Raw genomic sequence first — 17,162 nt, 5'->3', positions numbered from 1 at the left:
GCAGAGCCTGGGCCACACAATGACAAGCAGGCACGCCCTCCCTGCCCCACCCGCCCGTCCTCCTCCTGGTGCTCAGTTCACAGTGCCTCTTCCTTACAAAGCACCCAAGGTCGCCCTCTTGCTCTCATGTTCTCAATGAAAGAAGGACCACACAGATCGGCTGGACTTCACCACTCAAATATGAGTAATAAAGTAGGGTGACTGTAATACAAACTCAACTCGAGCCCACTGCCGCAGAGGCCTCCGGGACTGTAAGGACATGGGCAGGCTGGAACTGGCCACAGACCACACCATCCTGCCTGTCTATCCCCTTCCTGCTCCAGGCTCTGTAGTGTTGCAGCAAACTGAGGCAGCCTCCCGACAAAGAAGGAATAACTCGGGGAGAGCCACACAGCGGGTCCTCTGAGTAGTTTCACTTCCCATCTAGAACTTTTGCCCCGGGAAAGGAAGAAAGGACCCCAATGAGGGACATGTGTGGTGGCACTCCAGAAAGGAGATCGAAACGAGGGCATGCCAAGCCTCTGGCCCAGCTAGCTACTCAGGACCCGGCGTCCCAGCCTTACCTCTGCTCCTGAGTTTTGTTTTTAAGATCTAGTCCCAAGGCGGAAGCAGGAGGATTGTCAGTTTAATTTAGAGCGTTATTTTTTTTAAGGGCAGGCCCAGGGTGCTGAGGTGGAGCTGAGTGGCAGAGGGCCTGCCTAGCGTATATAGAGCCTTATTATAGTCAGCATCCGGCAGTGGAAGGGAGGCTGCTATGGTGACTGTACTTATATTTTCAAAGGAATACATGTGGTGAAATTTATCAAAATTTTCTCTTTCAATATGCAGTTTATTGTATTGTATACATTTCTTCTGGTGCTGGGGATGGAATCCAGGGTTTCACACATGTACTCTATACCCCTAGTCCTAATTTTGAGATGAATAAAACCCAAGATAATTTATCCCAAGGCCCGTCCTATCCCTAGCCCAGGGAACCAGAACAGATGGAAGAAGGCAACAGCCCCAGAGAACCACAAAGACGACTGCACCTAAGGTTCTGTGCTGTGAAGCGGCTACTGTTTCTCTGGCAGCTCCACCCCTCCACACCCTGACAACAGGAGACAACTGCAGGCGGAGTCCTGTCAGAGGCACTGCTGGCCAATCAGCCAGAGCATCCGGTACCACCCAAACTCCAACAAGCCAGCTGAAGTACGAATTAGAACTTCCTCTGTCAGGATTGGCTGCCAACAGGCAGTGGCCTCTAGAAACTAAATCCAAGCCATGTCACAGAACCTACGCTGCCCTATGGACCTGGTGGCTTCCTAGTTACTTGTCACCAAAGAGGCCTCACAGTGCTGCTGCTCCAGCCCTCCCTCCCTAACCCTACCTGCCCTCGTCCCTACCTTCACATCCTCGGCACCTCAAACAGTGGGTATCCAAAGTCTATCGGAGACCTGGCAAGGGGGCTGTCACCCAGAAAGGCAGGGGCCAGACCTGAGAGGAGTCTGTGGGAGGCGCCAAATGGAGTGCGAAAACACTGCATCCATGTGTATTCGCATGCATCCCACCACAGGCTCTGGGGCTGGGTTCATACCAAACGTCCTGTTATTTCACCCAGCAGCCGATTCCCATCCACTCAAACCAGCTGCTCCCTAAAACCCGCAGAGACACTGTACCAGATTCCCTCTCCCAGCAGTGCACAGAGGGAAAAAACAAACGTTTTTCTTAAGCTCCTCTAGAGAAGCATCTGTGCCTCAGGCACACCTTTGTACCCTCCCGGGTGGAGGCCAAGGTGACTGACTGACAGACAGACAGACAGACAGACAGACAAAACACTGTAAAGCAAAGTAAGAATCCTGGGAGGAGAGAGGGGACAAGTCACCTCCTCCAAACAGACACCAGAACTGGACCTCAGAGCCTAAAGAAGAAAACTCAGGGGTCAAAGCGGAAGCGGCAGGCCTGGCAGAGCAGTCACATGGTGCAGCGTGTGCAGACTGGTAAGGCAAGTGGCAGGGTCAGCGGCTGGGTGACAGAGCCAGAATGGATAGGTGGGCAGGTGGGCAACCCTCAGTTGCAGAATGAAGAAATGGACACACAGCAGGGCAGGATGTTTCAATGCATAGCAGCAAACCAAAGAAATCATGGCCAGAAGCCCCAGAAGCGAGTGTCTGGCGAGAGGGCAAGTCCAGAAGTCCACACTGTGACAGGCAGGAGTCATCTATGGGTCACCCCTATAAGTAACGGCCAGAGAAAGTGACCTACGGTTAGACCACTCGGACTCACCTCCCAGGGGGGTCCACCCAAGACCGGAGAAAGCGTGTCACCATCCAGCAGGTGCTCCGAGATCCGGCCACGAAAGCCAAAGTCCTGCAGGCGGTGGAGTGAGACGTGAGCTCTGCTCTTGCCATGGTCAGCGCTGGCCAACCCTCTGAAAGGTGTGCGCCGTGTCCTAGGCACTGAGCTCAACACTGAGACATCTCAGTTCTCAAAGCAGGCAAGATGATAAGAGGCAGAGTCAAAACATCGCTGCAGGCCCCAAGTGGGCACTGGAGAATCACTGGAAAATCCTTCTGACTTTTCTGTAGGCCTGGTATTTTTCATAATAAAATTATAGACAAAAATAACCCTGCAAGATTGGCATGCTCACGGTCCACGGACCCAGCTGCAGGCCAGAGAGGGCATGTAATTTGGCTGCTAACAAGGGGCTGCAGGTCAGATGAGGCCTGGGCCTGACTCTTTCCATGACACATGCTGCACAGCAGGGCTCTTCCCAGATCTCCTCCGACCCCTGTTCCCCTTTCATCCTATGCCCAAGCAAGGCAGAAGTGCCAGCAGACCCAACCCATGGGAGGCTTGGAAGTTGAGGCTCGACGGGCTCCTTCCAGCCCACTTCTTCCATCTTCCCATAAGTGGTGCCCTCTCTAGACAATGGGATTCACTAGCAGTGTTCTGTCCAGAGTCCTCTTGAGGACAAGCAGCAGATGCCCACAATTCCTCACTCCCCTTCGGCTGCCACAGGACCACACCATCCCCCCTTCCTGGGCGTAAGATCCCTGCTGGGCTAAGTGAAGGATTGCTATCTGACTGCATTCTATCGGGCAGTTTTGTCATCGGTCTGATGGATGGCAGGATGCCCAGGCAAGGTCTGCCGCTGTCTCCAGCTTCCTCCCTCTATACCCAGAGCGATGGAGAATGCTGACTGGTACAAGCAGCACATGGTAGCAGCTTTGGAAGGACCAGGCCACTTGTTTCCAAGAGTTCCACGACACAGTTATCCATCAGTGTCACGTGTCTTTGTAGGGTTTCTGCTGCCCTGTTTCAGGGTTTGAATAGGCATTTCGTTTTATTTTGTTTTGAGGGTTTTCTGTTTTGTTTTGACCGATAATGATTTTTTTCTTATCTTTCTAGCCTTTCTAGTTTGTGGGGTTGTCTTGGATTATGATATTTTCCCTTCAGTTTGATTTCTATTCCATCTAATGCAGCCACCATCTGCTTCCAGAGCCCCCGGCTCAGTGCGGGGCCACAGCACTCTGCTGTCTACCTCCCCCTCGGCCCTCCTACCCTCTCTGTTCATCCCTGACCCTCTCCCACTAATCCCTTCCCATACCCCCTCCTCCTCTGAACAGATGGAGGGGGGCACACAGAGGTAACAATGGGCCAAAAGGAGCCAAATCTTCCCTTTAAGACCCGGGCTTGGCAAATGGACGTGAGACCGAGCGGGCTGGATGGAAGGCCTAGGAAAGAGGGATCGCGGATGAGCTGGCAGTGCAGCACGAAAGCCTTGACTTTCAGCATGCCCAATCAACAGCCTGGAGCCTTGAGGCCCCAGACAGCCCAGGTGGCCTCTGGACAAGTGACAAAGGAACAGCACTGACAAGAGCTTGTCACGGTGCCTAAGCGCTGCCTCACTTAGCTCTGTGGCAAACTGATAAGGTGGGCAGTGCTACCCCTGCCTACTGAGCTAGAGCTGGAGCTCACAGGGGCTGATTCTGAACCCGGCCGTGTGAACAGGATCAGAATCCCTGGTAAAGAACTTCTCTGGGAAAAAAGAAAAGCCAAACCCGTACACGGCGCCCTGATGTGCCTCACGGCAACTTACCAGGCCAAGGGAAGACTTGGGGCCAGAAGCTTCGGACTCTGAGCGTTGGGGGTGATCCTTCAAGTGTTCGTGGGTCTCTGACTCCTGCAGGGACATATCACAGAGAAACCCGCCAGCTGTTCAAGGCTGCCATCAATGGAATTCCCATCAGGCCACAGGGCTGACACAGAACTGAGCCCAAGATGAGCATCTACCCATTTTGAAAACTAACAGATGCAAACATGTACACAAGAGTGGGCTAGGGTCTCATGGCAACAGTGGACAAGCAAGGCCAGATCAGATCTGCAGGATTTAGACAGAACAGGAGAGTAAAGAATGGCAGAGACAGGAAGTCAGCAGCATACGTGCTTGACGCTGCTATCTTAAAAAATAAAGTGTATCTTAATGGTGTGTGCGTGCTCATGTATATGCCGAGTGTGCAAGTATGTGTGCATGTGTGTGTATGCATTTAGGTATATGTGAGTGTGTGTGTATGTATTTAGGTATATGAGTTTGAATTTATATAAATAAATATATATGTGTATATATGTAAATATGTGTGTGTGCGTATACTTAGGCATAGGTGTGTGCATGTTTATGTGTATATATCTATAAACACAGACCTACTTCTGACCACTTGGATTATTACATAATCTGGGAATGTAACCACTTACATATTTGGGGTTTTTGGGGTTTTTTTGTTTTGTTTTGTTTTTTGTTTTTTTTCAAGACAGGATTTCCCTGTGTAGCCCTGGCTGTCCTGGAACTCACACTACAGACCAGGCTGGTCTCAAACTCAGAAATCCACTTGCCTCTGCCTCCCAAGTGCTGGGATTAAAGGCATTTGCCACCACTGCCTGGCCCACTTACTTATTTGTGATTGGAACAATTGTTCCAATGGATGAGAAGTAATTTGGTTATCTGACTTACCTATGCTGGGGCAGAACACTCAACACTGGTAGCCCTAATCCCAGCCCCACACCAACACACACACACACACACACACACACGCACGCACGCGCACGTACACTCCTACCCTTCCCTATAGGAAGCAAACCAAGACAACACAGGGCCAGGGCAAAGGGGTGAGGAGGACCAAGGAACACGAACATCTCAGGGGCGCTGATGGAAGAGCACATTTCTGCTCTGAATCCCCAGTGCCAGCAGCCCTGCAATTGCATTCAGGATTCTACTGCCTGCTGGGTCTGGGCATATTTGTCACAATTAAGGACTCTGGCTGATGTTGACAGCTGAATGCAGTTCCAGACTCAGTAAAACAGACACTGGGAGCAAGAAGTTGTAAGGGGCTGAGACAGCAGTGGATTGCAGCTGGCAACGTCACGAGGGACTTACCTCACTGACATCTGAGGTGTTCTCCTCCAGGGCAGAAGCCTCCTTTGGCTCCTTGGCTGCACTGTGCCTCCTGGAAGCCTCCTCTCCTGCCTCCATTCCGTCCTCTGCCTGCTCCTTTGTAGAGGCCCTGGAAGGCTGATCACCCCCAGGGTCCAATCCAGGAGGCACCTGACTTGAAGAAGCCTTGGGACTGCTATTCTCATTTTCTTTCTGTGGGCTCCAGGGACTCGCCCCTCTTCCTTGGGACTTGCCGCCATTGGCACTGCCCTCACTACTGTCTGCACCCTGGCTGAACAGCTTGCCGGGAGTTGGGGGGCGGTCGGCATCTGAGTCGAGAGAAGCATCCTTCTTGTCCGGCTGGCTGGTTCTTGGAGACTCCTGAGGAGCGAAGACAACTTCAGAAGGAGCCAAAGTGTAGAGACTGACACAAGCGAGTGGCCATTCCTTGACTCTCAGGGGACCTGCTTGAGCACTGCCCCTAATGTTATCCCACATAACTGTGCACGTGCGTGAGTGTGGAAACCAGAGGCTGACATCACGTGTCTTCTTCAGTGGCTCTGAGATAAGGCCTCTCACTGAATCTGGAACTCACCAGTTTTGTCCAGGGATCCTCCTCTCTGCTTCCACCACTAGGGTTACAGATGAATGCTGCCAGACCTGGGTTGTTTTTGGTTTTTTGATTTTTTTTTTAAAGATTTATTCATCTTATATATATATGTAAGTACACACAGACACACCAGAAGAGGGCATCGGATCCCATCACAGATGGTTGTGAGCCACCACGTGGGTGCTGGGAATTGAACTCAGGGCCTCTAGAATAGTCAATGCTCTTAACCGCTGAGCCACCTCTCCAGCCCCAGACCTGGGTTCTTAAATGAGGGCTGGGGAGCAGAACTCACACCCACATACTTGCACGGTGAGCACTTTACACACTGAACTGTCTCCCTGGCCCTGCCAATCGCTTTTCAAAAAATATTGCTTTAAATACGGAGGGGGTCGGGGGAGAAGCGGGGCATGTGAGCACAGCTGTCTGCAGAGGCCAGAAGCACTGGATCTTACTGGAACTAGAATTATGAACTACCCAATACAGGCCAACTCAGGCCCTGTGCAAGGAAGGGCAATATGCGTTTTTATGCTTTGTGAGCCATCTCATAGTCGCCCAGTTAGCTCTGCAAAACACAGACTGTTGGCCCTTGACCCATATCCAGATAAACAGAATGGAAATTTCTATGGTAGTATAGAGGTATCCAACCGGGGAACTGTTCCTGATGGACTTAGAGATTACCACAACTCTGCCATCATCTGCCACACCCTCCAGCCCCATCAGACAGATCCCCAGACCTCGGGAGCCAATATTTACTCAAAACGAAGATATACCATGCAGAGAACAATAGCAAAGACTGGAACTTTTGCTTTTTCACTTTTCAAAGACAGAGGGGAAAAATATAAGGGTACCCCTCCTCCCCAGGTCTCCCTGCACAAGCCAGCAAGCCCACAGACTCTCTTCTGACCAGGACTCTCAGCTCTGAGATAATCTAAGCCAAGCACAGAGCTCAAGCAGGCTGCTGTCTGTGAAGTCTCACACCAGGCAAGGAAGGCCCTGTGTCCAGGCACACTAGAAGGAAGCAGAGCCTTGGCATGAACAGGAAAGACCACAGGGCCAGTAGCTGGCAGTTGTCAATTTTCTAAACTGTGCTCTGGCTGGGTCTCCTCAAGGGAAAGCTAAACTGCATGTTTAACACAGTGACCACACCCTGTTTTTCCACAGACAGACTCACTAGTAAAAACCTGAGGCTTCTGCTAAATTCTGCTCAGAGTTGACCAAAATAGAGTCAGAAAGCCTTCCCTCAGAAATATAGCTGGGTTTGGGCTCAGAGACTCCTTCCAGAAAACCATCTGCATTGGCACTCAGTAGGGCTGAGCACCACCTGATGGGGGCTCCTGAAGATTAAACAATGAGTAAAATATAGTTTGGATCTGAAGTGTCGTCCCCCCCACACACACAAAAGACTCACATGATGGAGGCTGGCCTCTGGGTGGCATTACTGAGAGGAGTAGAACTTTTAGGATCTAGGCCCTAATGGGAGGCCCAGGGGCGTGCCCTTGACAGAGGCTGTGGGACCTCACACCGTTCATCTATCTCTTTGCTCCTTGGCTTACGATGTGAACATCTTTGCTGGGCCACAGGGTCCTGCCACGGTATGCTGCCTTACCAGGACACAAAACAAGGCGGGGGAGTAAAGGAATCAATCATGGCCTTCAACTGCAAAACTGCAGGCCGATATGAATCTCTTCTTAACACGGCTTGAGGTTTAATTCAGACATTCCTTCCACTGTGGGAGTGGGAAGCTGAGCATCTCAAGGCAAGTCAGCAGCTGAGGGAAAAGGCGCCGACACGCAGTTGCTGCTCTAGTACGGTGTCTGCTGAAGCCAAAGGCAGAGCCACTGCCGATCTGGCAGCCAACTGGCGTGCCAACCCAGGCTCCCAAGGAATGCCGAAGGGAGGCAGGACATGCAATTTCAACCAAATTATTTGACTACAGAACGTCGGTTTCTTCCTCTTAAATGCAAGGATTCCAAGGAATCTACCTTACGGGGCTGCTTGGAGGGTTAAAGAAATTAACCCTTCATTAAGCAAGGTAAGGAATTGAAGCCAGGCACTGTCTACGCTGTCAGTGCCCCAGAAATGATCACTAATGTGCTATGATGATGAGACCCACCCATTCACCCTCTGAACATCCTCAGTGTGCCAGACACACACTGCCTTAGGGGACAAGAGATGACCAGGCTGATGCTGCCTGCGGGGAACTAGGCTAACACTGAGAAAATGTCCCATATGGACCTAGCTGTGAAGCACTAGGGCGGGTGTGAGGCTGTCGCCGTGCCTGTCCCTGGAAGAAAGGCAGGTGGAACGGAGGAGGCAGAGACTAACCAGCACAGCTACCACTCTCAGAACTCACACAGAGTAACTCCTGTACCCCTAAACTGAGAGAAAGGGGTGCGTGAGTCCCTTCTCTTTCGAAAGGTAGTTTCATTCAAGCTGGGGCCACACCGTAAGTACTCAGCAACAGCCTCACACAGGTCTACCAGGCTCTGTGGCTCCGAGAAGGGTCAAATATATGGGAAGCAGGTAGAGGAGAGAGAAAGAGACAGAGAGAGAGAGAGACAGAGAGAGAGAGAGAGACAGAGAGAGAGAGAGTGTGTGTGTGTGTGTGTGCACTCACCATATGACTCATTCAGTAAGTAAAGTCAGCCCCTGCTCTCCAGGCTCATCCTGGAATTAAGGAAGGTTCTCCTGTCATCCTGATTCAATCTGGAGATGAAACCTAGTCCTAAAAGGGTTACCTAGCAACCAACTTAGAATTAGGAGACAGAGAAAGTGTTGGACTCCAGATAAACCCCTCCCCGCTTCCCCCAGTTCATCCCAGTCATATCCTACACCTCCTCCATGTGCTTAAACAAGGTGCTATTACTCTACCTGGATATGCACGCTCTCTGTTGTCTCTAAGGAGGTCAGACTTGGCGCATGCTAAGCCTGTACTCTACTACCAAGCCACATATTCCTGAAACACACACTCCTCCTCTCCCCTGACAAACTACCACTGGTCCTCACAGTATCATCTCTTCCAAAAAACCTTCCTTGGTCTTTGATCCCTGGACCCTGGGACTCTCTACAACAATAACTATAATAGTTTTAAGTTTCTCTATTTTCCTCACTAGACAAACTCCTGGTTGAGCTCAGAACCCAGTTTCTAGCATACAAGAATGTTCATTAAAGTAAGTCTTGACTGAGATTTTTAGAGTTTTGTTTTGTTTTTCTTTTTTAAGAATGCATGGGGCAGGGCAGTAGTGGCGCATGCCTTTAATCCCAGCACTTGGGAGGCAGAGGCAGGCGGATTTCTGAGTTCAAGGCCAGCCTGGTCTACAGAGTGAGTTCCAGGACAGCCAGGGCTACACAGAGAAACCCTGTCTCAAACCCTGTCTCGAAAAAAAACCAAATCAAAAAAAAAAAAAAAAAAAAAAAAAAAAAAAACTTAAAAAAAAAAGAATGCTGGGTCTTACCAGTGGTGATGGTGTATGTCTTTAATCTCACCAGAGGCAAGTAGGTCTCTGAATGCAAGTCCAACCTGGTCTACAGAGCAAGTTCTGGTATAGCCTAAACTACACAGAGGAACTGTCTCAAAAACACAAAACACAGCCAAGAAGGATGAATGTGTGAGACAGTGGTAAGAAGGATGAATGTGTGAGACAGTGGTAAGTGTTAAGGCCTCCTCTCCTCCTCTTCCAAATGGAGGTGTAATAGCTATTTGCCAAGGTCATATGGGGCTTAGACTGTTTCACAGTGCTTATGAAATGAAATGTTAACTCTTAACTACTCAAAATGATGGAAGGGTAAGTAGGCCGTCAAAACTCAGAGGGTAGCCAGGTATGGTGGCACAGGCCTCTAATCCTGGCTCTCCAGAAGCACAGGTAGGCAGCTTTTTGCAAATTCAAGGCCTGCCTGATCTACATAGTCAGTCAGGGAACACTGTAAGACACTGCCTCGATAAATAAATAAGCAAGCAAGCAAATAAATAAATGGATAAATGAATGGACACATTAACGAATTAGTTAGTTAATTAAAAAATAAAAATCTCGGGGCTGGAGAGATGGCTCAGCGGTTAAGAGTACTGACTACTCTTCCAGAGGTCCTGAGTTCAAATCCTAGCAACCACATGGTGACTCACAACCATTTGTAATGAAATTGGATGCCTTCTTCTGGTGTGTCTGAAGATAGCTACAGTGTACTTACATATAATAGATAAATAAATCTTAAAAATAAAATAAAAAAACAAAAACCTCAAAAGGTATCTGTGGCTGGGAGGCAGCTCAGTAGTACAGCAAATGCCTAGTACGCCTGATGCTGGGCTCCATTCCCAATACTGATAGGGAGACGAAAGAAGGAGAAGATAGCAGATAGAGGGCGATTCTCATTCTTTTTTCTTCCCTTAAAAACATAGGTGTATTTTTTTAATTGGTTTTATTCATGTGTGTGTGTGTGTGTGTGTGTGCGTGTGTGTATGTGTATGAGTATCTATGGAGGCCAGAAGAGGGCACAAGATCTGCTGGAACTACAAGCAGTTGTGAGCCTGTGTGGTTGCTGGTGTGGTTACTGATGTGGGTGCTGGGAACCAACCCCCAGTAGTCCTTGGGGAAAATAGAAAGTGATTTTTAACCATGGAGCCATCTGCCCTAGATTCCCATACTCACACTGGAGAGAACACGGCTACAAGAATCTTGAGCTTCATCTAGGCAACACTCCAGCTCAAACCCTTCCAAGGATGGCTTACAGCTTGGAGCACAGCTCGCTGGTAGAGTGTGTGCGTAAGGCATAAGGCCCCAGCTTACCACCGTTAGCGTCCCTTCCTCCCCAAAGAGGAAGATTTCCATGGACTGGATGATCTCAGTCTGCCTACCTAAACATAAAATTGCTGAAATAGGGCAGTCACTAAAGTAAATGGCCTTAATAAGATAAAATAAATGGCCTTGGTCTGTATCCACATCTATTGACTACATCACTAGGATGGCCTGATTAAATGGGTAGACAAAGCGGGGGAAGTTAAACACTGGCTGTCTATCATCTACCAAAGGATGCAGGAAAGCTAATACCTCATCTGACTCTACGTTGTCCCTGTTCACCCGGGCCCTGCTCTGTGGCACGTCGCCAGGCCTGGGCCTGAGGCCCCCGCCGTATGCACACTCCAGGCACCTGGGCACAGGCTCCTGCTCCAGGCTTTGTGGGTGTGCAGCTCTGCTCCATGTCTCTCATGCTCAAACTCCCAACCTCCCCCTGCCACAGTCCCAGGTCCTTTTGCCTCTCACGGCGTATTTCAGGACGTCGCCATCTGCGCAAAGAAGGGGTGAAGAGCAGTGACTGTCAGAGCCAGCTTGTGAAGAGCTAACACTTTCCAAAAGTCACGAGGCTCCCAGGATGCAGCCCCACCCCCTCACCTGCCCAGAGCCCCAAGGCATGGGCCTCACTGAGCCACACAGGACAGGAGGAGAATAATGGGGGACTGGAGAGGTTGCCTTGTCAGGTCAGGCTCAGCTTCTAGGTCTGCTGCCCATTCACTGGGTCTCAGTTCTTTGCCCAGCTCCCTGGGTACGGTGAGCACTTTGCAATCACACTGACATCATCCTGTGATTTCTACGCCGAGGCTCCCTCCCTCTCCTTTGATAGCTGATGGCTTTTTCATCGGCACTACATGACTACACAACGCCTGCTCACCACCTCTGCCTCCCCGGTTCCATGAACCTTTCCCTTTTAGTAATAGACTAGCAAGGGGCTGGGGTTTGGGTTGGGAAGCTGAGGTGGGAGCAGAGCATTCTTACCATCCTACTGCCCTCTCATGGCCGTCAGAGCAAAATGACACAGGGCAGGGTGAACCCAGGGAGACAGGCTGGAACGGAGCGGGGAGGGGCGGGGCATGACTGTACAACTGTACCGTGGAACAAAAGCTATTTTCAAAAGCAATGCCCAAGTGGAGGGAGTTTTGCTTGCCTAGAAACCTACATTTATCTCCTCCACCACTAACATCTCCCTCAAGAAAATCCCGACTATCTACCTGAGGTTCGAACATAGGACTCCAACACCCTAGAGTTGGAGTGGGGGAGGGGTATGGGGTGTAAGCATCACCTACTACAGATGTTTCCCCACAGCACGGTGGTGCCAAAGCAAGCAAATGTCTACGAAGCTCCCGCACCCCCACCACCACCAAAGGGGAAACGTCACAAGTCCAGATCACCTCAAAAGAGAGAATACCTTTCCTGGTTGGCATCTGTAAGCCATTAAGAAGTCATCATGATCAAGCTACGGTGGAATTTCAACATAGCAGCTGATGGTAAGGCACAAATACTTACTGAACCCAGAAGCTGAGAAAGCTGAGGGAAGGCGAAAACACCACCCAGCCTGTCTGAAACCCCTCCCCTCCACTCCACTCCGTCAGCTGTTAAAGAACTTGCATCCAAACACCACCTGTGCCCCAGGCAGTGAGTGGGCTGGGGGCTGGGTACACAGACATAAATCATATAGCATCAATATACCCAGCCCCCCACTTCCCGGAAACTACCCTCTTTCTGCAAACATTCAAGTCTTCCTGAGCCCTTCTCCAGGTGCAAAAGGAGCTCCTGCTTTGAGTCCATCAGTCAGTCTGAACTAGTGAATGGTGGGTGAGAGGAAAACCAAGTCCTCCTGTCAGAGAATCAAAGCCGACTCTCGACTCGGGAAGACCAGCTCCTGCTCAGAAGGAACAGTTTCAAGGCAGACATGTATCAGCTTGGAGCTACAGACGGGACAGTTGGAGAAAGTGCTGCATTTGGCAGAAGGCGCTGAAGTCACAATCAAAACATATCTGACTGTGCAGAACCAAAAGAAAGGCCGGACAGACTCCGGGGTAACGAGCAAAGTTTTATTATGAAATGGTTACCCACAGTGAGGACTCAAGTACCAACCCAGAGCTTGTCAGCCAGTGTGTGGACTGAGACAGTCCTGGCCTCCAAGGGGTGGTGAGTAAGAAGAAATGCAAGTCAGAAGTAACAACAGATCGGGCCAGGAGGACAGCTCGGGGGTAAAGGCCCTTGTCACCAAGCCTGACAACCTGAGTTCAATCGCCAGGACCCGCATGGAAGGAGAAAACTGACTCCAGCAAAGTGTCCTCCAACCTCCACATGTGCAGACAAATAAATTAAAATGCAATTTTAAAAAAATAATAAGGACCTGGCTGTGTTGGTACTTGCCTTTAATCCGAGCAGAGGCAGGCAGAGGCAGGTGGATCTCTGAATTCAAGGCTAGCCTGGTCTACAGAGCGAATTCCACGACAGCCAAGACTACCCAGAGAAACCCTGTCTCAAAACAAACAGATGATGATGATGTTGATGATAGAGGCTGAGAAGATACCCTGGAGGGTAAGAGTGCTTGCTGTGCAGCCCAAGTACCCAAGTAAAAAGTTAGGTGTGGCCATGCACCTGTAACCACACACCGTGGGAGGAAGATGCGGGAAGGCCCCTGGGACATGCTGGCTGCCAGCCTAGAGCCAGGATCAGTGAGAGAACTATCTTGATGGAATAATTAGGCAGAGAGTGACAGAGCAGAAGACCCGATGTCCTCCTCTGGCCTCCATGGGCCCGGAGCATATGTTCCAGCAAATATACATGCGGAACGTACACAGTCACACGCACGCAAAATAGGGATGATAATGAAACCAATTACAATTCGTGGTGGGGGCACCTTTGCTTTTCTGGCCGGCTTTGTGGTCATCCTAATGATGTAAAGGTCATTCTGTGTTTAAGGTGTGGAAGGCACTAATAAGAATGTAATATATAATGCCCGGATGAGGCTTAGACCTTGCAGTCAGTAAATGTCTGCATGAATCTAATTTGCAACTTTGCGATTTGCTGCTTATAACAAATATTTTAGGACTATTTAGAGAACTGTTAATTGCTTAAAAGTAACCCATCAGACACTAGACAGAGAATATACAGTAGATGTTCCTATGATTTCTGATCCAGGCTCCGAAGCATGCACTGAGGTTCCGAGTCCGAAGACATGATGAGCTGGACTGCCCTGTGTGCTCTCCAGGAAAAACAAGATAGTGGCATTGCCGGTCAGACCGCCGGGACAGGCGGGGCCGTGGAAGCCTGTTCCCAAAGCTATTCCCACCCATGCGCCTTTTTCTACCCTTAAATCTTTGCTTGGGCTGTTCGTTTACCTAGACTATCCCCCGTCTAAAACTTAGCTTTTCTTCAAAACCCAGGGCAAATGCCACCTCTTCCTACAAGTTTGCCTGATGTCTAGACAAGAAATCTCTTCTCCGTGCAGTGCACAAGGAGGGGAAGGGCCGTAAGCATGCACGTCTCATTATGCTCAAAGCACGCACTAATGCGTGGACTTCCAAAAACTGGTCACGTGATGGCTGAGAAAAATGAATGGGTTCCCTGAACCCCAGAAATCCCGGGCAGGCCCAGATGGAGCAGTTCCCTTTCTAAAAGCTTCTTCCAAAGGGAAAAAAAGCACTGCAGCAGGCACTTAACAGCAGGGGCCTCGGGCTCTTACCTCATACTCAAAGTTACCTCCCAGGGCACCAAGGTCCAGATGCAGGTTCTTGAGAAGCTCGCTGGAGCTCCGGACGCTCTGTGAGGAAAAACAACTGAGCTCAGTCTGGGTTCCCATTGAAGTGATGGGGGCCAAGACCTGAGCTCAGGTCACATCCCCTGACTGAAGGAACGCAGGGTAGGGACTAGAGGCAAAAGCTGATGCAGGGGCCTGGCAGAGGTGCTGCTCCCTAGCTTGCTCCTCCTGGCTTGCTCAGCCTGGTTTTATTTTTGTTTGTTTTTTTCTATATTTATTTATTGTTATATGTAAGTACACTGTAGCTGTCTTCAGACACACCAGAAGAGGGCGTCAGATCTCATTACTGATGGTTGTGAGCCACCATGTGGTTGCTGGGATTTGAACTCAGGAGCTTTGGAAGAGCAGTCGGTGCTGTTAACCACTGAGCCATCTCTCCAGCCCACAGCTCAGCTTGCTTTCTTATAAAGCCCAGGACCTCCTGTTCAGGGACAGCGCTGCCTACAATGTGCTGGATGCACATTAATCACTAAGTAAGAAAATGCTCCACAGGCTGACCAATCTTATGGAAGCATTTTTCTCAGCCAGGGTTCCCTCTCCTCAGATAACTCTAGATTGTGTTGCCAAGTGATAAGTCTAAAGGAACTGGCCAGTCCAACACGAGGGCGTGCAGAGGAGAGTGGGGTACCCTGGCAAGGCTCTGAAGGACTCTGGGCAGGCTTTCCACTAAAGCCTCACTAAGCAGCGAGTGAGCAAAAGACCAACCAAGCATGCTGTGTTCTCCAGGTCGGACGTAAGCTGTATACAGGCTGGTCAAGAAAGGAGGTTATCGGGTGGAAATGTCACTCTAACTTCCTTTGAAAATGGTTGGGGGAGGAGTGGCTCGGAGGTTAGCCAAAGTCAGAACCCACCCGTGTACCCACCCACAGAAGAGTACGTGAATGGAACACGGGGCAGACACACACCAGGCTTTGCATTCTCGACGCAGCATGCTGAGCGAGAAGGTGCCAGACATAGGAGAAAAACACTGTGTGAGCGTACTCACATGAAAACATCTAGAACTGGCAAGATGGTGAGGAAAACAGAAAATAGGACTTAGAGGTTACCAGGGGCTGGAGGAAAAAAGAATGCTGTACCGTCTAGTGGCTGGAATCTGGGATTACAAACAAGTTCTGAAAATGCACAGTAGTGATGGCAACATAACGTTATGAAGACAACTAAGATCCCCGAATTACTATACAGTTAAAGTAAGCCACAACTCTTACAGCACGCGCCTGCGCATGCGCAAGAGGAAAAGGCAGCTCAGCGTTACCTGGTTGTCACTCTCCTCTTCGTCCTCCTCATTGGTCTCTTCCCCTAAAGTCAAGAGGCTGAGAGCATTCTTGCCCTCATGGACAGACGCCAAGAGACCTTTTGTACAAGCAGCAGCCTTGAGACTCTGTGGAAGCTCCAAAACATAAGGGGAACAGGGGACTCAGCAGGAGGATCTGCAGAATGATCCCAGCATGCTCCCTCAGTTCCTCAGATGGGTCCCCAGTCAAGTTCTACCATGTCCATGAATCTGAGTCTAATTCACAGGTCTTACTCCCTTCCCAACTCCCACTACCCCAGCCACATAGATAGATGGGCAAATCATCACAGGTAGACTACAGCCCAGTCCGCTCCCACTGCCAGAGCGACTCAGCTCAGACGAGGTGACGAACTCTGAAGGCACGGCTTGGGTCTCAGTGACAGACCACAGTTCCAGGTGTGACACCCAAGAGGCCCCCACAGTAACAAAACACATGCACAGCAGAGAAAGGACTCACCAGCGTGGGCTCCCCAAGATGCCCAGAATCTGCCGAGCTCCCCAAGCTCACACTCTGGGATCCACGGAGGGCAGAGGGCGGGGCATCCCCAAGGCCACGTAAGGGAGCCAGGCCCCAAAGAGGGGCCTGGACTGGGGCTAAGGGGGAACCCAGGACCTGGGCAACAGAACACATCTTGTTACAAACCCCAGAAACCGGTTGTAAGGCTCTCAGGGTGTTGGAGGCAGATATCAAAATAAAGCATCTAAATTCTGCCCATTCAAACACCTCCGGCTTGGAGGCTGCTAATGAAACACAACATCCGGAAATAAGCATTGTGCCGACTGGGTGAGAAAGGGCAGGCCGGCTTCCTGATTCTGCTAACATGTGTGTGAGCTCACATCTGGCAGATGCTGAGACTGGGGGCCACATAACAAGTGAGTAGGAAGGGGTGGTGGAGATAAAACCCCAGCCACTAGAAGTCTCTTGATGCTTGAAACTGATGAGTCAAGAAAAACCCGTCTCAACATGCTATTGACGAAGATGGACGTAAACACTAGAGCAAAGCAAGGGCCTCCTGGGAGGACTCTGCACACCGGGCGGCTGCTGTGCTTAAGTGTGCGCTTCTGCATTCCCTTTGGCTTGCTCTCCCCGGTTCTCAGGGCCAAGTGAAGGCTTCCTCCATGCCAGTGAGGACTGGAGTTAAAATCCCGGCAGGGTCAGAACAAGTGACCCTCAGGCCACTCCCTGCCCCTCATACCTCCAGTTCTTTGGTCTGCAAGGTGAAGAGGGTCTGTGCTTGTGGCCCTTTGAGGTCTGCTAAGCAGCCCAAAGGAGATGAGGAACACAGGGGCTTCTG

The 17,162-nt window shown here is 50.4% G+C and overlaps 1 protein-coding gene across 9 annotated transcripts in view; it reads right to left on the bottom strand.

Annotated features, from left to right (window-relative positions):
* Nucleotides 1–17,162, bottom strand: part of Cep164 (centrosomal protein 164) — a 63,264-nt gene that overhangs the window by 20,371 nt on the left and 25,731 nt on the right. For 7 of the 9 annotated variants that reach the window (XM_052188445.1, XM_052188447.1, XM_052188449.1 and 4 more), the window contains 6 exons: nt 16,325–16,480; nt 15,829–15,963; nt 14,502–14,579; nt 5,411–5,788; nt 4,079–4,162; nt 2,263–2,346 (listed from right to left, as the gene is read on the bottom strand). In XM_052188445.1, the coding sequence (XP_052044405.1) occupies nt 2,263–2,346; nt 4,079–4,162; nt 5,411–5,788; nt 14,502–14,579; nt 15,829–15,963; nt 16,325–16,480 (915 nt within the window). The remainder of the gene's footprint in view (nt 1–2,262; nt 2,347–4,078; nt 4,163–5,410; nt 5,789–14,501; nt 14,580–15,828; nt 15,964–16,324; nt 16,481–17,162) is intronic. The other 2 variants (XM_052188446.1, XM_052188452.1) reach the window with 2 other exon arrangements.

Source organism: Apodemus sylvaticus, chromosome 7 (assembly GCF_947179515.1).
Source record: "Apodemus sylvaticus chromosome 7, mApoSyl1.1, whole genome shotgun sequence".
NCBI lineage: Eukaryota > Metazoa > Chordata > Mammalia > Rodentia > Muridae > Apodemus > Apodemus sylvaticus.
The sequence above is the reverse complement of the archived record's forward strand: the minus strand, read 5'-3'. Positions and strand labels throughout refer to the sequence as shown.